General features: G+C 42.9%; 1 protein-coding gene across 1 annotated transcript in view; it reads right to left on the bottom strand.

Annotated features, from left to right (window-relative positions):
• LOC145988516 (uncharacterized) overlaps positions 1-13,672 on the bottom strand; it is a 28,069-nt gene extending 14,397 nt beyond the window's left edge. Inside the window, exon 1 of the mRNA XM_083123404.1 lies at positions 10,005-13,672. Coding sequence (XP_082979530.1) covers positions 10,005-13,345 — 3,341 coding nt within the window. The 5' untranslated portion in view covers positions 13,346-13,672. The remainder of the gene's footprint in view (positions 1-10,004) is intronic.
• Positions 13,673-20,314: the final 6,642 nt, after the last annotated feature.

Genomic DNA, 20,314 nt, shown 5'->3' on the forward strand with positions numbered 1-20,314 from the left:
AAATTTGCTGACCAAGGCAGTTTATTTACTTTTAAAAACACTATACTATTTTTAAATCTTAATAAACTGCCTTGTTCAGCAAATTTAGTGTATCTAATTTTCGTCTGCATTCCATCCATTACTTTGTATCCTGCGCGTTCTTCATGTTCAAAAGTATGAAAACCTTGAAATCACAAAATTGGCGGCTTTACAAATTGTGATAGGCGCCAAACATCGCCAAAAATTACGATGTCGCATTTCGCGGCTTTGCGAACGCTAACCTTATTTTGACAAATATGATTATCCTAGCTGGGTATGCAACTTGCCGAATGTTTGTGTTCCGCGGGTTGGCAGCGTGAAAGGGGGTTCGCTCCTTGCTCGAGTTGTATCGAACTGGCGGCAAATTGGAGCCGGATACGAGCCGTATAGAGAGCGTAGACCTACCAACATACCTGTGTCTATGACCTTGAAGCGGTGGCGCCTGATCTCACTCGCAAAGCAAAAATTTCCCTGTTTTCACAAAAGCTCCTTCGCTATTGATTGATTACTATCTATTATAAAACAAATTAATTATTACGCTTATATCTTTGGTATATTAGAAATTCTCTTTCGCGACGCCTGCACAGGAAAAGATTGCACAACACAGCGCTCAAAATGTGTGTATTGACGAATACCGTAACACACTGAAGTCCATAAACTGCTAAATGGCGCAATTTTGATTCATGAAAATACAGAGAGAAATCAATGCAAAGGTAATTTTATCAGCCGCTGTTCCGTTCCACGCACTCAAAATACATCAAATTGGACAGATCAAACACGATAATGTCAGGTACACGTTTAACCGTGTCAAATCATGCTCCGAAAGTGCAGATATTTGTTTGCAAGCATTTCGAGTTCTGTCCCATGTGAGGAAAGTAACGGAAAGCTACATACTTCCCCTTTCTTAGAAAAACCTATACACAATTCAGAAAATATATTATACACAGGCATGTAAGATATTGGTGTGCTGGGTATCAAAGCAACGATGAACCGAGATGGGAAATAACTATTTTTTTCACTAATGCTTGCAATACTTGTTAACTGCAATTACAATTATTACTATAGAAACCGGATTTCTAGGTACATAAATATTTTCTCTGCTCGCAACAGATTTACAAATTCGTAACAAGAGCTTGATGACTACTTTTATTTCGCAAAGTTTGTCAAGAAGCCAATTAATGCTCAGATAGGCATTGGGACTGGGCCTACAGTTTGAAATGGATGCGAGTCACTCTGTGCAATATGAACCCACCAGGGGATCTAATCTGGGACCCCTTGAATACAGGGCGACTGGAGTGGGACCCAATCCACTGCGCAATGAACATGCACCGGGGGACCGAGCCCGGGACTTCTTGATAAGAAGGCGACAATATTACTACCACGCCATTGGGGAGGCACGAATTTTATGCCACATAAAAGCACTTGTTTTTTATTTTTTTGATATGTAAATATGTACATACTTCCTAATATCTAGTTGTAACAGCATGAAACAGATTTTGTCTATCAAACGAAATTTTACACTCTTTGTAAAATTTTCTTAATTCTTCTCAAGATTTGAAAGAAAGGAGAAGAAGTATTACGATTTTAATAGCCTGGAACTTATTCTGGTCAGTATCATTCAGTTCGTCTGATTCCTAATTTAACCTATTACATGCCAGATTGAAATTTGTAATATATTTCTTCCCTGGTGTTTCTAATGGAACAGTTAGTATAACCAGAGGTTATCCATGATATGCTATTTGACAAATGTGCTTATGGTATGTAGCACGTTATATTTTTGGGTTATTCACTACGTTTTCAATACTCATTCGCTCAAAACGTATTGCGTTTGTATTAAATGTCCACACTAATGTTTCTCACAATTCCCAGAATCAGGTTGCTTTGGGGGGGGGGGGGTTTATTGTACAGTAGATCCAGTACAGGGTGCGAAAATCCTGGGGGACGGGTTCCTCCACCAACAGCATTGGACTAAAAAACCGCCCTCGACAAAAATTCCCGGGGGGAGGAGAGTTTTTGTTGTAACAACAAATTATAAGCAATTAGTTTTGACTTCAAATATACTATACTAAGGATAATATTGAAAACGCACACTATATTTTTAAGATACCATTAACAGATCTACACCAATAGCAATAGGCTATATACACAGTAAAAGAAGAATGCAAGACAAATATAAGTAGATGGAATCTAATTGTATTAATATAAAGCAAAAACCAAACAAAACCTATTTCATTTCAACTATTACATAATATAAGTAAAGAGCGTTCAGTATAGGACGCCGAATTTGAATCGAGTGCTATTGTTTTGTTTCGAGGTTGGCAGACCTGTTTTTACCAATGTTGGCATCTGTTGTCATCAATTGTTTTGACTCGTTTGTTGTGGTTTCCTTCCGAAAATCCTCGAATAATCCAGGAGCGTGAAATCCATCCATCCGCTGAGAACGACTGTGTGGTGTGGGTTTTGGCAGGTGGAGTGTGATCTTACACCGTGCGATTTCTTCTTATGGGGGTTTGTAAAATCACAGGTGTACGCCAACAAACCACGAACCCTTTTGGAACTGAAGGCGGAAATCATACGGGTGGTTGGAGCCATCGGGACAGACATCTGCGAGAGGGTTGTCAATAATTTTCTGGAGCGTAGAAATGCATGCAGACTCAGTAGGGGTGGACATATGCCTGACATTGTCTTTCATATGTAAAAGGGAGACGTTACTGCTTACATATATGTGAAATATAATTATTTTCATGATACTTTCTCTATTTTTATTTAATTTTCTAATTCGGCGTCCTATACGGAACACCCTATATTTCAACTATTTTGTAATTTTATTGACATCTTTAACCAGTTAGTAAAGGAACTAGTTTGCTACTTTATAAATATCTGAGATTTGTTTATAAAAGTAACAAATTGATTCCTCTATATGTATTTAATAATAATGTGTTGTCAAATATTTAGTAATGTATTTGATATTTAATGACATTATAAATATTGTTGAATTGTTAAGTCCACTTTATGCACAGAAAGGCTAATCGGGACTGGACCTACAGTTTAAAGTGGAATCCGAACCACTGTGTCATGTGCCTCCACCAGGTATCGAACCCGGGACCCCTTGGTGACATTATAAATAGGTGTGTGTGTGTGTGTAGATTCTTTCTCCTCCCCACCAGTCTTCAATGATTTTGCATCCTGATCCAGTATCAATAAGCGTATATACAGGGTGATTGGTAATTCGACCTATTCCTGGAAAGGGGTAATACTAGAGCACATTTGCAACAAATTTGACCCTATGCATCGGGGGTCGGAAATCAATGGGTTTCGAGTTATTGCAGTTTGTAGATTTTTCGTGACATATTCCGACTTGCGACCAAAAAACTACTAATTGTGAAAAAACTACTACACCCTGGGCACTTAATCGACATGTTGCTAACAGCTGACGAACGAGTGACTACTGGGGGAAAAATCATGCCCAAAATTCCCATACCCACAGAATGAAACAGTCATTAGAGCACACGTCATGAAGAAATTTGGAAATTATCGTTTAAATCGAAGAGGATTACTCAAAAAAATGGTAACACACTTAGCGTAAAAATTACGGAAAAAACTTCCTCGTTTCATAAGCTCTCCAAAAAGATACAAATGTTGTCAACTGGCACACGGGTTGGGGGAAAAATCTGAATAAAAAGCGGAGAAGGCGCGTTGTAGACTTCTTTGTAAAGTGAAAAGAAGTTGTCGGTTGTGAGAAATAAAGGAACAAAAATTAGTGAAATAATAATGTTATTTACCATTCTCATGATTCCAGGTTGTCACAATTAACTGTTACGAAAACTACAAATCCTGTTCAAATTGCCTCCCCGGTTGCGTATGCAAGCATGCAGCCTGCGGCGTACTTCAGACACAGGTCACTCGCGTTGACACTCAGTCTCTTATGTATTGGGCGGCTGTCACAATTCTCTCTCTCAACTCTTCTTGGGAATCCACTGGTGTACTTAGACTAACTCTTTCATGTGACCCCAAATGTAAAAGTCGCATGGCGTCAAATCCGGACTCCTCGCCCGCCAGGGTTTTGGGCCGCCTCGACCAATCCATCGCATGGGATAATTGTCGTCCCGCCACTGTCGCACACCCCGGAAATAGTGGGCTAGGCAGTCATCATTTTCGAAAATCATACCCCTTTTTGTGGCGAGCGGCACATCCTCCAGCAGCGTCTTCAATTCTTCCCTTAGTTTTCGTAGGTAATGCCGTTTAGGTTTTGTGGCAGAAAGAATGGCCCGATCACATGATTGTGAATGATTCCCATTTAGTGAGAATTTTCTCTGGTGAGCCTTTTCTTTAGATTTTCTTGGGTTATGACCCTTAGGGGCCCAAAAATGCACATTATGAAAATTCTTAATACCATCGCGGTCGAATTTGGATTCGTCCGTCCACAGAATTCTTGTCAGATGAAGCGGGTCTACAACGCGCCTTCTCCGCTTTTAATTCAGATTTTTCCCCCAACCCGTGTGCCAGTTGACAACATTTGTATCTTTTTGGAGAGCTTATGAAACTAGGAAGTTTTTTCCGTAATTTTTACGCTAAGTGTGTTACCATTTCTTTGAGTAATCCTTTTGGATTTAAACGAAAATTTCCAAATTTCTTCATGACGTGTGCTGCAATGACTGTTTCTTTCTGTGGGTATGGGAATTTTGGGCATTAATTTTTTTCCCAGTAGTCACTCATTCGTCAGCTGTTAGCAACATGTCGATTAAGTGCCCAGGGTGTAGTAGTTTTTTGGTCGCAAGTCGGAATATGTCACGAAAATCTACAAACTGCAATAACTCGAAACCCATCGATTTCCGACCCCCGGTGCATAGGGTCAAATTTTTTGCAAATGTGCTCTAGTATTACCCCTTTCAAGGAATAGGTCGAATTACCAATCACCCTGTATATATCATAAAACACTCAAAATGAATTTAGCATAAACGAGAAGGGGGTCACAGGGTGGGGCCGTACAGGTTCCTGGATATCACAGACCTGAGAGTGGAATAGAAAGAAGACTGTAAAAAATACCAACTGGGGAGGTAATGTCATTATCCTTAGTCTTACGTCACAAAACGCTGCCGACATCCAACATGGCGCCTATATGGACCCATTAAGGGCGTTCCCGGAGGGAGATCTGGGTGGGCTTTAGCCACCTTCCTACCCACATAAATACCCTACATGGCAGCTTTGAGGATCATTTGCGGAAGAGCAGGATCGGCAAATACAGGCGGGGGGGAAAAGGCAGATAGAGGAACACGCAGAATAAACGAAAGGCGTACAAAAATACATGATGAGGAGCAGTAGCGTAACCAGGACTTTTTTTTCTCGAATAAGGCTGGAATTGTACAAAGGTGCATATTACGTAGCTGCCTTCTGAAAAGGGGGGGGGGGTACACAATAATATATTTCGAAATTACCATTTTTCAGAGTTAGTTTTAAAAGTTGTTCAAAGACAAAAATTGTAACAGGGGCCAGTTTAAGGAGGGTTTGCACTTACCCCGAGTTCTTAACTGCTTCCATTTGAAAATATTTGGGGGGGGGGGGGCTGGAGCTCCATAAGCTCACCCTCCTTTGCATACACCAGTGGCTAGGAGGAGACATACAGAAACAGAGGAAGAAAGACGGAGAAGGAAAGAATGAAAGAGAAATTGATGGAGAAATACAGACAGAAAGAAAGCAATAAGTATAGAAAGAATGAAAAGACATCAGCGAAGATAGGAAAAGGGAGGGGAAAAAGAATAAAATAACTATTTAGAGACACAGAGGCGGAAAGAGAAAGAAAAAGAAATACGTAATGAAAAAAAAACAGAGACCGAAAGGTATAAAACGAGGGAGAAAGTGGATCTTGCTAGCTCTCCCGTGTTGTCCACCCTTCAAACCACCAAACGAAATTTTATTGCGATGCCACTGGGCGCAATGCTTATACATTTCCAGGGCCAGCTTTAGTGCACACAAAGGAGACAACACTAACTAACTAACTCCCTAGCCTTCTTAAACCCGAAGGTTCATGGCTGCAGCAACACAGGCCTTCCATCTGTCCCTATCTTGAGCAAGTTCTATATACTCTTTTCCATCCCTACCAATTTCCCTTAGGTCCATCTCAACGCTATCCCTCCATCTTCGTCTTGGCCTTCCTACAGGTCTCTTACCATCAGGTTTCCCAACAAGAATCCTGTAAACTCCTCTTTCCTCTCCCATTCGTGCCACATGGCCTGCCCACCTAAGTCTTCTTGATTTAATTATTCTAATAATATCTGGACATGAATACAAATTATGTAGTTCTAAATTATGTAACCTTCTCCACTCACCTGTCTCCTCATCCCTTTTAGGTCCAAAGATTTTTCTAAGGATCTTATTTTCAAATACTCTCAATTTATGTTCCTTTTTCAATGTAAGGGACCAAGTTTCACATCCATATAATACTACAGCCAAAATTACGGTTTTGTATATTTTAACTTTTAGTTTCTTAGATATTAAACGAGAAGACAAAAGTTTATGAAGAGAGAAGTAACATGCATTTCCTGAATTAAGCCTACTTTTTATTTCCTCTTTAATATAATTTTCATTTGTTAATATTACTCCTAAGTATTTGAATTTGGAAACTGGTTCAAACGAGTTGTTATCAATAATTAGATTTTGATTATTACCTAACACTTGGTTTCGGCCTGTAAGCATATATTTAGTTTTCTCTTTGTTAACTTCCAAACCTATCTCTTTAGCAGTTTTGAAAAATATTTTAGCATTATTCTTAATTGTATTCACATCATCCCCCAGTAAGTCTACATCATCTGCATATGCTAACAACTGAGTCACACCATTTAATTTTAGTCCTTCTTTAGTTTCTTTTACCTTCCTTACAGCATATTCTAAGGCAAAATTAAAGAGCAATGGAGATAATGCATCTCCTTGTTTTAACCCATCATGAATTGTAAATTTGTCAGACATATTAATACCCACACGAATTTTACTTTCTGTTTCACTGGTGCATATTTTTATCATACTAACAAGCTTCTTAGGTATTCCAAACACAACACAAGGAGACAACACAATTTATTAACTTTTAATCAGACAATGTTTTGCGAAAACAAAAGTTTATTACAGCTAGGCTTTTCAGGATTTTGTGTAATATTCTTGTAATAAGATAGTAAATTTCCCGTTTAAAACTGCAAAAAATTCACTTTTCCAACATTTCCCCTTCATCTTTGACAAATTGCAATCGACATTACAAAAATATAGTATTACTATCTCGATGTATTAAAAGAGTTCATGAAGAAAGACATTAGGTTATACTGAATGGTTGAAAATAAGGAATTGACAAGGACGATTATTAATACCAAACATTCAAAATATGAAAATTTTCATAAACATAAAGTTTATGCCAATTTCAAAAGTTAGATGACAGTGAGAAGCGAACATACAAATTAATGAATAAAGTAAGAATTATTAAAAAAGTAATTATTAACAGTAAAGTGGAGATTGTTAAGGACAAAGTAAGTATTATTAGAGAAAAAGTAAGAATTATTAACAGAAATTATGAATGAAAGATGGAAAGCAAAATTTGTTGAGTGGAAAGTTAGGACTACTAACGAATGGCAAGAATTATTAAGTGAAAAATAAGAAGTGTTGTGTAAAGAAATAAAGTATTATTAATGAAGAGTAAGAATTATTAAGTGCAATGTAGGGTTTATTGAGGGAAATAAAAATTATTTAGTGCAAAATAAGGATTATTGACGGGAAGAAGGTATTACGTAGTGCAAAGTAAGGACTATTGGAGTAAGAATTATTAAGTACAAACAAATGGGGAGTAAGAATTATGAAGTGCAAAATAATGATTACTGAGAAGTAAGAAACATTAAGCAAAATAAAGAATTATTAGCAGAAAGTAAGAATTAGGGTAAGTAAGGAGTATTAACGATTTATTATTAAGAATTTATAATCGAATTAAATTCAGACTGTATTAATTGTGTTGCGTGGTGCTAAAAGAGCTCAGAAGTGTGAGTGTGTCTGTGTGTGTTAATGGTGCAAAGTCAATGCCTTGTGGCAACAATGATCTAATATATAAACACTTATGGTTTTGTTACATTTCTGTATTATTTCCTTTTAACACAATATCCTCCGAGTATTCGGTATCAAGTGTTTATACCGAGACATATTGTCAGAGGCTGCATAAATACAAATAAATATATATGTATAAATATTTAACACGTTTTGCGTTTAGTCACAGCCAACTTTTCTTTACTCGTTTTCCACATTGACTTTGGCATGTCATTTCTACACAGAATTTGAAATGCATCAAAGCAAGGTTGATGTATACTTTTAATGCATCAATTGGCATATCTGAAATGATCATGTCAACTGATGCATTTTTAGTACATCACACTGAAAGCATCTGATAAAAATACCATTTGGTGCATTTCTCTGTCTATTTTGAAACAGCAAAATGCATCACTGACCCAACAAATAGGAATTGTTTGTGTCAGTTGACACATTTTGGGTTCTGTGAGTATACAGAACTGAATCAAGCTTTGAGTCTAAAATGTTATGCATTTCAAATTATGGTTTCTCAAAGGGGTGTTAGAAAATGTCTTGGGAGTTTCACAGCAGAAAAAAAATATGTCCTCACTGAAATCCACATTTTGCCCTTCCTCGAAGCTACTTCTTAAGCACACGCTAAATATTTGTGCCAAAAGTATCAACGAATGTGGAAAAAGTACCCTCAAGTAACATATTTTGACTTATATGTGTGTCTGTATACAAATATCTGTTGTTCAGATTACAACATTAGGCTCTCTGGAATAGTGTGCGTATTCAGAGGAGAGGGGGGGGGTCCATGTTGAGTATATGTGCTGCTTTTGTTTGCCAACAATAACACGAGAGGTTTGGTTCGAGTTGCTGTTTTAAGTCCACTTTATGCACAGTAAGGCTATTCGGGACTGGACCTACAGTTTAAAGCGGGATCCGAAACACTTGTGCTTCCACCGGGTATCGAACCCGGGAACCCTTGATTACAAGGCAATGACGCTACCACTGCGCCATGGGGGAGGCCCAATTCCACGAGAGGAATCATATTGCTGGAACCTTCGCATGTGAAGATTAGGACAGCCGAAAAACATAACTCACAAGATCTTGATTTAACGTGAAGGAAATAGGAAAGTAAATAAATCAACAAGAACAAGGAATACAGAAGGAAAAGGTAGAAAAGATGGATGTATAAACATTGCATAAAATTAGAAGAAATTGAAGTACAAGGAAAGAAAGAAGGAAGGAAGAAGAAGATATAACAATAAAAGGAAAAACAGGGAGAATGAAAGAAAAGGCAGGAAATAACTAAGGAAGGAAGGACGTGAAGAATACAGATGGGAAAGGGAGAAAAGAAGGGATAAGAAAGGAATGAGGGAAGAGGACAGTAATAAAGAACACAAAAAGTAAAATAAAGGAAAGAAATAGTAAAGGAAGAGAAGACGATTATGAAACAAAAAAGGAGAAAAGAGAAGTAAAGAAAGGAAGGGAAAATCTGAAAAGGGAGGAATGAAGAAAAATTAGGACAAAAAAGGACAATTGAAAGAAGAAGGATGTATATGAGGGAGAGGAAGATGGAAAACAGATAAATTTAATAAAGTTTGTTATTTGCAAACAAGTACAATTGTTATAAGACGTAATGAAAGTAGACAGGGACCAAAAATCCAGGAAAACAGAATTTCGATGGATACTGAACGGTGAGTTCAAATGAAAAGTGATTACAGATTTCGTAGTACAACGCCTAAAAATATGAATAAACATTATTGCATCATTATCGTCCCTTCACAGTTCATGCAGTGGGCGAGCATCCCTCCCTTCCACTTTCCTCCCTTGTGGATTTCGTTGTTTCCACCCCCCTAAAGAGTACCATGCCGAGGACAAACCCATCACGTTCCACCTGAGCTGGAAATTAAGGGATGGTCCAAAGAAGAGACGAATATGAAACTTACCTTCCGAACAGCGGATGCCAGAGGTGTGGTCCAGGGGTCGGAAGCTGCGAGGACTGGTCCAGCTGCAAGGGGTTGCCGTCGGAGGACACCTCCTCCTTGAGGCGAGAGGTGGTGGTCACTTTGGCCCTGGAGTCATCCGCGGATTTCCTCCCCGACAGGTCGATCGGCTGGGAGGGTATCGGCAGCAGGTGGGGCAACGACGTCGGGGGGTGCTGGTGGTTGGTTCCTTTGGAAAGTGCCGCCAGGAGGTGGCTGTTACCAGTCTCCGCTTTGGGCTTCGATCGCGGGCTAGAGAGGAGATTGAGGAGCGACTTGCACGTCACCGTGGGTCGCCCGTTGTCCTTGGGCTTCATCTCCGCCTTCGGTCCTTGCTTCGACGCCAGGAGGCGCTGGTGCAGCTGGGAGGAGGGTTGGGACGTGCAGCTAGGGCTCGCAGACTTGCCAGGGCCGTTGAACTGGTGCTGCGGACTGGCGGACAGCTTGCGCGTCAGGTGCGGATACCTGCTGTTGGAGTCCACGGGCGATTGGGACGCGCTGCTTTTGGTGCACCGGTTGTTTGACGCCAAAGCCTCCCGCCACAAGCTCAGCGCCTGTTGAAACTCGATCTGGCTCTTGTAGTCCGCCGGGAGAGAGGAGAACGGGTTCAGGAACGGATACTGACCCGTGGGGGTGTTCTGGAGCACCGGGTTCGAGTACGGGAACATGGCGCTCAGCATGGCCATGACTTCACGGTTGCCCCCGCAGGCCGCCACTGCCTCTAGCTGGCTCATGTAGGGGAGCCAGAGCATGTTCTGCAGCGCCGTCGCGGTTGCCGCGTCCAGTTCGGCCCCGCCGTTGTTGTTCCTCCGGGCTTGCTGCTTCGTGGAATCCACTCCGGCACCGCGAGGCCTCGAATCCGCGCCTCTCATCTTCGCCTCCGGGTTACCGGAGCCGTAACCGTAGGACTGCTGCCGATGCCATTCCTGGGCGCCCGTGAGGAAGGCACCCAGGTTGTTTCCGGGCTGGGAGACCAGCAGCGGGACCTCCTTCTCCGGTTCCTGAACCAAGGATTGAAGTCTGTTGATCGAGACGACCAGGAGGTCGGGGTCGTGCAGGAGGTGAGGGTACGCCAGTATCTCCGGCAGTCGCAGCTCCGGTCTGGACAGCAGTCGGGGGATCTCTTTGGCAGGGTTGGTGATGAGGGACGCGAGGCGCGTCCTGGGGACTAGCAAAGGGTCAGGTATGGAGATGTCCGGATCGGACAACACCTGCTTCAGCTGCGTCGCAGGATCGGGCGACCTCCTGGATTCGTGCGACGTCAGCAGCTCCAGCAGCCTGGATCGTGTAGGGGTGCTCACCCTTCCGGGTTCGGGGGTTTGGTTCCTCTGGGGTGACGATGCGACTTTGGTCTCTATCTCCTGCTGCTTCACCTTGACGTCGTGGGGAATGTCTCTGCTCAGGAGGTTCTTCAGCGTGATGTCCTCCAGTTTCGGTTTCTTCGCCGGAGGATCCTCGATCTTCGGAGACGCACGTGGTTTCTCGCTCCGCTCACAGATGGCAGGACGTGCGCGTTTCGGGCTCGCTGCCGGCGACTCCGTCTGGGGGGCGTGGCGGCCGGCGCTCGGGCCGAGGTCCAGGGGAACGCACTGCTGGTCCTGCTTCACCCTGGGCGACGAGAGAAGGGTTTCCAGGAACGCCGACTTCTGCCGCACCTCCTGATGAGCGGGTTTCACGTAAGGGGGAGGCGAGTCTCCGGACTTGAGCGTCGGCGTCGGGATCTTCAGTGGTATCCGTAACTTGTCGCCGCTGGCGCGTCTCTTCCGAATGCTCAAATCCGTTGGTAGGTCTTCGTCTTGCTCGGTAAACAGCCCGAGACATCTCGGTGACGGCTTTGGAATGGGGCCGACGGACTCCTCTGGGTCTATCTGCACCGTGAGGCCCTGGTCGACGGGCTTCGATTCCTGGATGTCCTCTTTGGAGTCTTCCTGAACGCATTCCTCCTCCTCGGGTTTCACGCTCTTCGCGTCGTTTGAGTTCTCCTCCTCCAGGTTGGACTCGGTCTCCAGGTTCCGACACGAATCATCGTCATTTTCTGACTCTTCCTTCTGGTCCGCTTCCTTTGGCGTCTCCCGAGGAGGGGACTGGGAGGGGGCCTTCTGGCACGTCGCCGACGCCAGACGCTCTGTCCTGGGTATCGCCCTCCAGCCTTGCGGGGTCTTGGTCAGCCTGATCCTGTTCCTCTTGTCGTAGTCCTCGCACAGCACCTCCACGATGGTGGTGTTCTGCTGCTTCACCCACACGAATATGGGGTTCACTCGGGGGTTGGCGGGCGGCTCCTCTGGCGCCGGGGAGGAGATGCTGGAGGAGGGCAGCGACGCCGACGCCTTGTGGTGATGGTGGTGGTGATGGTGCGAGGTGAACGACGACGACCTCCTCTTCCGCTTCTTGCGGCACCGCGTCGACTCCTTCCGGTGCACGGATTTCCTCCGGAGGGCCTTCCGGTGCAACTTCCGGGATGGACTAGGGGCGGGGGAGGGTGAGGATGAAGGGGGGTCGCGCGAGTGATCGATCACCGCGCAGCACTTCACCAGCTTGGGTGGTTCCTCGGACACGGCCGACACCAAATCGTCCACGAGGAGGCGCACGTCGGTCCCGGACTCGACGCTGCTCCGGCGCCCGTTCGCAGGTTCCTGCCGTTCGAGCCGCGGCGGCAGGTCCTCGTCGCCCTGGGGGCGAGCGGCCCTGTTCAGCACCGCGTCCACGGTCACTCGCCCTTCGGCGCTCAGCGACTGCAGCAGGTCAGTGGGGAGCAGCTTCAGGACGACCGAACACTCCTTCTGCTCCCCCGCTGGCAGCGCCGGCGACTTCTCACTAGCATCACTATCATCCTGGCCCTCCGACGGTATTTCACCGTCGGTCGACGAGAGCTCGCTCACCGCACACTCTTCTGCATCCACACTCCTGTCAAAAACACCACACGCACTTCCACCTCCGACTCCTTGAACACACAAACACTGAACGTTGTCGCTCTCCGAAACAGCTCCGGTACTATTATTATTGGTAACATCACTAAAACTTTCAGATTTGGGTTCGCCACCCCCTGTCCCCACACTCACCATGCTAATTCCACCATATGTTTCCTTGCTGTCATCCTGTTCGCCGATGCACCGTGGGGTCTCGTGGAGGGGGTAGCTGCCCGACAGGGGGATGAGGGGTGGCATCTGAGGCAGGCATTCCTCGGGGAACTCCCCTTCGTCCTCGTCGACGAAGGATATCCCGAAGTCCCGAGCTCGATGCTCGCTCACTTGGTTCAACTGTAAATTCCCTCGGAACCACTGCCGCAGTTCGACAGTAGAGCTCATTTCTAGAGGGGGGCGGGCACAGCTCCGAGAGCTCCCTGGAGCTATCGCTCGGAGCTAGCGGCCGTCTTCGACGTCCGAAAACATGGCCGAAACGTTCACGACACTGCGAAACAAACACTGCACTTCCCGAGACGGCGGGGGAGGCCTATTCAGGCTCTCCCAGCGCAACATGGAATTCTTGCACTTGCCATGTCCCTAGCTCGCTCGCGGTCCAACTGCCACTGATCCGTCGGGCGCGCAACCTCGGGAGCCGAACATTGCCGAACGACCGACCCGATGCCGCACGAAGCCGTGACGTCACGGGCAGAGGGCGCTGAGGACTTTGGCTCCGAGGGGTGTTCCCGTGACACTCGGTGCTCGTGCGTTCCCCCCTCCTCCCCTCCCGCCTCTTTCCCCCTTCCCCGCCGTGATGGTTTAGCGATGTCCTTGACTTGCCACGTCAAAGCCCTCAGCCCGCTCTTGTACGTACACTCTTTCAACCTCGCTCGTGCTCCAGGGCTGCCAACTTTACAGGCAGGGAACCACAACCTTACGGAACGTCTTGCAAAAGGGTACTGCGGCGGTCTCGATTATCGAATCCAACATGCGCGCTCGTCTTTTGTTTCAATCTAAGCAAGTTGGCCATTAGTAACGTCACATTTCTCTCCCCCCGCCTCCAACCTTTCCATGCTGCGAGACAAACAAGTTGAGCTCGCGCGTTAATCCATTTATGGTCCTGTTTATCTCTTATCTTCCTTTATATTCCACCCTAGTTTCTGCACTTAGAAAATGTTACGCGTTCTACTTGAGGCAGACAGTAACAATGTTACACAAACATTGGCATAATAAATACAAATAATTCGTTTCCATACTCAAACATAAGGTGTCCAGACATACTCTTTTTAAGAGTATTATACTCTTTTAGAGGTTCATATACTCTATACTCTTTTCAATTTGCAAAAATCTCCAAATATACTCTTTTCCTTGATATTTAATTTCATTCATTATTTTACGCGTAAAAATGCCTTAAAATCCACAGAACGGAAAACGTCAAGATGTCAACAAACTGAAGTATTTACTCCTTGACTCAAGAATTTCCTATGAACAATTTCAAGTGTCATTTTCATATTCCATCAACAAGCAAAACATATTTCAAATTCATTGGAATTTAATTATAATGATTAGGGCTGATACGATACCACTTTGAACCGATACCGATGCGATACTCTTACCGATGCGATACTCTTACCGATTCCCACCGATACCGATAAATATACTTGAAAATTGCAATAATTAAAATTTGTTAAAAATATTGATCAATATTGGTGTGCAAATATTCTCCTCCAATTATATGCATCAACATAACAAGAAATTTGCTTTAGAATATTCAAGAATTGCATCAGAATATTAAAATAGATATTATGTAGTCTCAAAATATAGTTTTTTGTGCAAAATTAGTGTAAAATAAAAAGGAAGTTTTAATTTTGCATATTAGACTGTCAAGAAGTCGCGCGGGATTTTTGCGGACCCCGTGAAAGAGCAAAATGCATGCGCACCTTCAACCTATAGACTATACTCTTTTTGGTCAACAAATATCTGGTCACCCTACTCAAACATTCACTGTCCCACTGCATTTCGTAAAGCTATTCTAGACTTTACAAGGTTTGTTAATAAAGCTATTATTACAGAACTAGTAGTTAAATTTGTTGCTCATTTACTCGAGGTTTGTAAAGAACTTCCGAAAAGAGTTCATCAACTCCTCCATCTTGTGCAAAGGTGTGAATAACGAACTACAGGGTGTGGTCAGGAGTTGTTGGTTCGAGTTTTCACAAGAGTGACATCTGCTTCTCAAGCCATGGCTGCTTGCATCACCGTTGTTTGTGTTGTCCTTCTCATCTTCCTATTTCTCTGTCTTCGTTCAATCTCTTTTTCCTCTTCCGCTTCTCTTACCATTTTTATTCCTTTCTCTATCTATTTATCTTATTGTTATATCTCCTTCTCTTCCTCGTCTTTCTCTCGCGTAATATCGATCCCTCTGTCTTCCTTCCTTTGTTCTTTTTCTCATTTTTTCTATCTTCCTACTCTTTCCTATTTATTGTAATCTCATACTTTCTTTTCAAGGACGTATAATGAAGAGTTTTCTGGAAAGGGGCCTGCTCTCGACGAGAAAAAAGAACAGTGTGTTGGAAATTTTGATTCGATATTTGTTATTTACCGTCGATTTTCCAACTTTGGCTAATCGCGAAGATGAGGATGATATGATGAAATTAATGAAAGGACACTCATGCTGCGTTGTCGAAAAAGTTAAACTCAGATAGCAGCAAATTTAAGATTTTCGAGGTGTTCTTCACAGAATATATGTGAAATGTACACCAACGCTAAAGACATCACAGAAAATACGACGTTTGCATTATTTATCGACTTGGCCTGCATGAAAAAGTATTTAGTATGTAATGTTTCCACAACTTCCAATCCATTTCGGGCAATTATTGACATTTTTCGGTGTTTTTGCGATTGTAAGAAATAAGATTCTTGCATACAGGTCACAGATGCATTTCCGTGTGATTTCAGTGAACCTTCCCTGCAGAACATGAAAGCATGAGCCAATCAATAGTAGAGCAGTGCAATCTGGGAGGGGCACGGGCCCTGGGAGCCTGGTAACTTCAATGCAAGGGGACAAACCTCTCATTATATTCGTGCAGTTTACTCCTTTCTAGCCGGTATGTACTGTCAGTTTTACAAAAGTTTCATGTAAGGTCAGTGATTGGGCTAATGACGATTGTAAGCACGGAAATTTACTATGTTCATGTATACAAGTTTACATCTGGACGGCCCCCCGTGGCGGACTGGTTTTACACATCACGCTACGACGCCAGGGGTCCCGGGTTCGAATCCCAGCCTGGACATTAAGGTTTGTGAATGTCCATTCATCAATTTCATCACATCATCACTCATCCCCATCTTCGCAAATTAGCCAACAGTGGCACAAAAGCCAAGTAAAATAAAATCAATTAATTAAACTTTACATCTGCGCAATATTTAGGTTGCTAATGTGGGCCTCCCCTATATCGCACTGGTAGCGTTGTTGCCTTGTAATCAAAGGATAACGGGTTCGATACCCGGTGGAGGCACATGGCACAGTGGTTCGGATCCCACTTTAAACTGTAGGTCCAGTCCCTTTCTGTGCATAAAGTGGACTTAAAGCAACAATTCAATTCAAATTCAAGGTTGCTAATGTCAATATTGTATCGTTATGGACAGTCTTACCACAATCACGAAACACAATTTTCCTCCCAAAGGTGCAAATTCACTCTGGAAAAAGTAGACGATATATGAAAATTCTGACAAACATTAGCTTTAAATTTGCTGACTTATTGCAATAAATCTAAAAGTTAGGTGATACCTAAGGCAAGGTAAAGTTCCCCGTGCACATTGCCCCGTGCCATGAAGGCACATAGAGGGGATTAGGAAGGTAAGGCTCCGCACATTCTCGTTCTCGGCCAATTTTTGAAGGTGATGTGATCAGCACCACACACCGGACGCCTTTTACGGTTACCAAAACGTAACCAACGTGTTTGTGTGTGTGTGTCCATGTCCTCCTTATAGGGATAAATTGACATTACACGTACTGCACTTATGCCGATCCTTACTTTTCAAAAAAACATGATGAAAGTTGTTTGCCACCGGGCGGATATCATACTTTTTGTCTCAATAATATCATTTACAGGCCTTGGACCAATTACAGTCTTTTTGTCGTACCCTGTACTGTAATGGAACACGTGGAGGGGTCGATGAATGAGTAAATGTTTACTTCGGGGACAATCTAAATTCTTTCCAAAAAATAAAGTTACTTTACATCGAAATAGCCAATCTCCTGGGCAGACCCAGGATTTTTCGAGGGAAGGGGCAGGTATAAATATATTTATCGGGGGTTCGAACAAAGTGTATCAGAAATAATAATAATAAAATCAAAATAATAATAATAATTAATAATAATAATATATGTTTAAATTAATGCATTAATATAATTGATAGGTCTATTAAATCACTTAATATTGTATTGTTATTATTTCATGAATAGGTAAAAAGAAGGTAAAGAATAGAGATATAGCATTACGTATTCATTATCAAAATAAAAAAAATGTGGAACAAAGAGAAGTTCCGAAATGCTGTAAGGTTGCTTGAATTAAGATATTTTATGTCACTTTTCTGCCAAGTCTAATCGCAACGATGAGGATGAGTGACGACATGATGAAATTGATATAATAATAATAATAATTGCTATTACGTATTAATTTATATAGAGAACATGTCTAAATGTGAGTCAATCAAAAAAAACGAGACATTTTAGCATGATAGCTGCTTGGAATAAATTCGGGACAGGGATTAAAATGAATGGACCGTCCCAACTAAATCGGATCTGATAGCCTTGCATCAATGGTTATAAAACCAAAGCCACTCAATATTGCAGACTGAAGAATTCTGGAGGCTGCCAACAAAACCCATTCATTTATGCAATGACAAAATCGAATTTTTTACAAATTTTGAAAAATGGACGATGTTATTTTCGTAGCTTTTTTACAGGTTCATATTTAAATATTTCAAAACTAGAGGGGGGGCGTATGGCCCACATGGCCCCTCCCCTGGGTATGGTCCTGGTCCTGGGTAAGTAATGCTTGGAACTCCATAGAAATTCTCGCTTCGAGTGAGAACACTTTCTGAGCTTAGTCGCGTCTTTACTGGCATACCTACGCAAGTTTTTGAGTTTACATTGATTGTATTAGGTTATGTTACGTCGCCTTTCTGCCTTATTTGGCTAACGCATAGACAACACAACTCCTACAGAGGATTACACTGGCCGTGATTCCAGACGCCAGAGCCTCGTTAGTATACAAAATGCAGTCCAAGGTGTTATGTAGAAGATAGGTTGGGTGCCTTCCAAACGTTTCACCCTTACACCTCTTAAGCCCACTTTGTGTATATACCTGTACGATACATAACATTACATACAGTTTTAAAACCTAAATCTCTCACATAATCTACAACGTTTATTTGCAACATTTTGCCAAATCTCTTCACTCAAAAATTCTATCAGCCTCGCATTGAAACAGCTTCACAAAAATTTGCTTCCTTTTCGCATTTCAAGACGAAACAAGATTGTACAAAAACTCCTAAGCGATCTGAAGTTATGAGTTTTTGCAATAAACATCATGCCGCGACGCGAACTTCTCTTTCTTTAACACGCCTGAAGTGTAGAGAATAAAATACAGGGGAAAAATCGACCAGAAATTCATATCAGTGAGATGATGATGCTGATTCTGGAGTTGGCAACGTGATTTCTTATGAGTTGGCAACGTGATTTCTTATGAGTTGGCAACGTGATTTCTTATGAGTTGGTAACCTGATTTCCTATGGGTTGGCAACGTGATTTCCTATGAGTTGGCAACCTGTTTTCTTATGAGTTGGCAACGTGATTTCTTATGAGTTGGCAACCTGATTTCTTAGGAGTTGGTAAATTTATTTCTATTCATAGCCTAAGACCACGTGACATAATGAGATAGCCCAGATCTTGGACTCTGTATACGCCACTGATATATATATATATATATATATATATATATATATAAACATTCCACCAAAATCATTTCTACACACTTCTGTGGTTAGTAAAAGAAAAACAGAATGTCAACACTTACCTGCCGTCATGAATCCGAGAACTGGACGTCCGTGATCCATTTCAAGAGGACATCTTCACTCACAGACGAAGCACAGGTCTCCCGTGATAAGATCTTGCAGCGAACAGAAACGAAACAAACAAACACCGAGTATAGCAAGTTTTTTCTCGCGTGAGGCATTCGCAAATTTCACTTCTTCGCTCTCTCGGTTTGTCCTAGGGATCGATCGTATCAAGGTGAGACAAGACATTGGGTCTAGGTCTCCTCTCGAGTCTCGAAATATATAGCTACTATAAACCACAGGCGCCGACTCCATGGCTTGGGGGGGGGGGGTTCGAGCCCCCCCCCCCAATGTTAACGATGTGGGGGCAGAGCCCCCAAATAATTTTGCTTAAGAGGATCTAATGTATTATTTTGCTTCTCTTGTAAAGTTTACTCTGAATTGTGCTGTCCGCCCACAGGTACCCCCGGAGTTTCTTCCATGTACCCACTTTATACGACGCTGGGTGGTCGCCGGAACCGCTGAACAGGTGGAAAGAATCCCGGTTCTTCCCCCGCCGGGTATCGAACTCGGGTTCCTCGGATGGTAGTCAGACGCCCTTAGCGGCAACTTCCCCCATCACACTTCATTCACTCATATCATTTTACTCAAATCTCTATTTCAGTTCTTTCAGGAGAGACAATCACAAACATCCATGTCCGAACCGGGATTCGAACCCGGGACACTACAGCGCGCCGTGCTAACCACTCCGCCACGAAGGTCAACCGTGACAAATTACCGCGGCTCATAATGGATTCTTTGCAAACAACTAATTGTTATGTGTCACTGTGGAGAGATGTGTTTTAAGAATATTTATGTTGGGTATAAGCTTGATTTATCATTTCCTGAACGAAACATTAGATAAGATAAAGAGAGATACCCCAGCTTCTTTATGAACAGCTGAGAGGTCGGATTCAAAAAAACATGGTTCAATATTATACGATTCCCTTCATACATCGCTTATGGAGTTATCCATGCATCTCAAAAATCCGGCAAAACGTCTTATATTCACCCTTACTCCCAATATGGCATTTCATCTCCCCCTGAGATGGAGAATTATGGAGCAACCCCTCTTACCGTTACTTACAAAACCGTATCATTCTTCTTGGGGAGTTACAAATAACCAATCGTGAAAGCTGGGCAGATTTCTTCCTAGCTTTACAGACTAGATAGATGAATCTCGGTGGAGAAGAGTTTACTGCGAGACAAATAATCTTTATAGAGAGGCTGCAAATCCTTGGATCGACTCAATGACCCATGATACCTGTACCCGTA

Source organism: Lepisma saccharinum, chromosome 6, assembly GCF_977018435.1.
Source record: "Lepisma saccharinum chromosome 6, izLepSacc3.1, whole genome shotgun sequence".
Classification (NCBI taxonomy): domain Eukaryota; kingdom Metazoa; phylum Arthropoda; class Insecta; order Zygentoma; family Lepismatidae; genus Lepisma; species Lepisma saccharinum.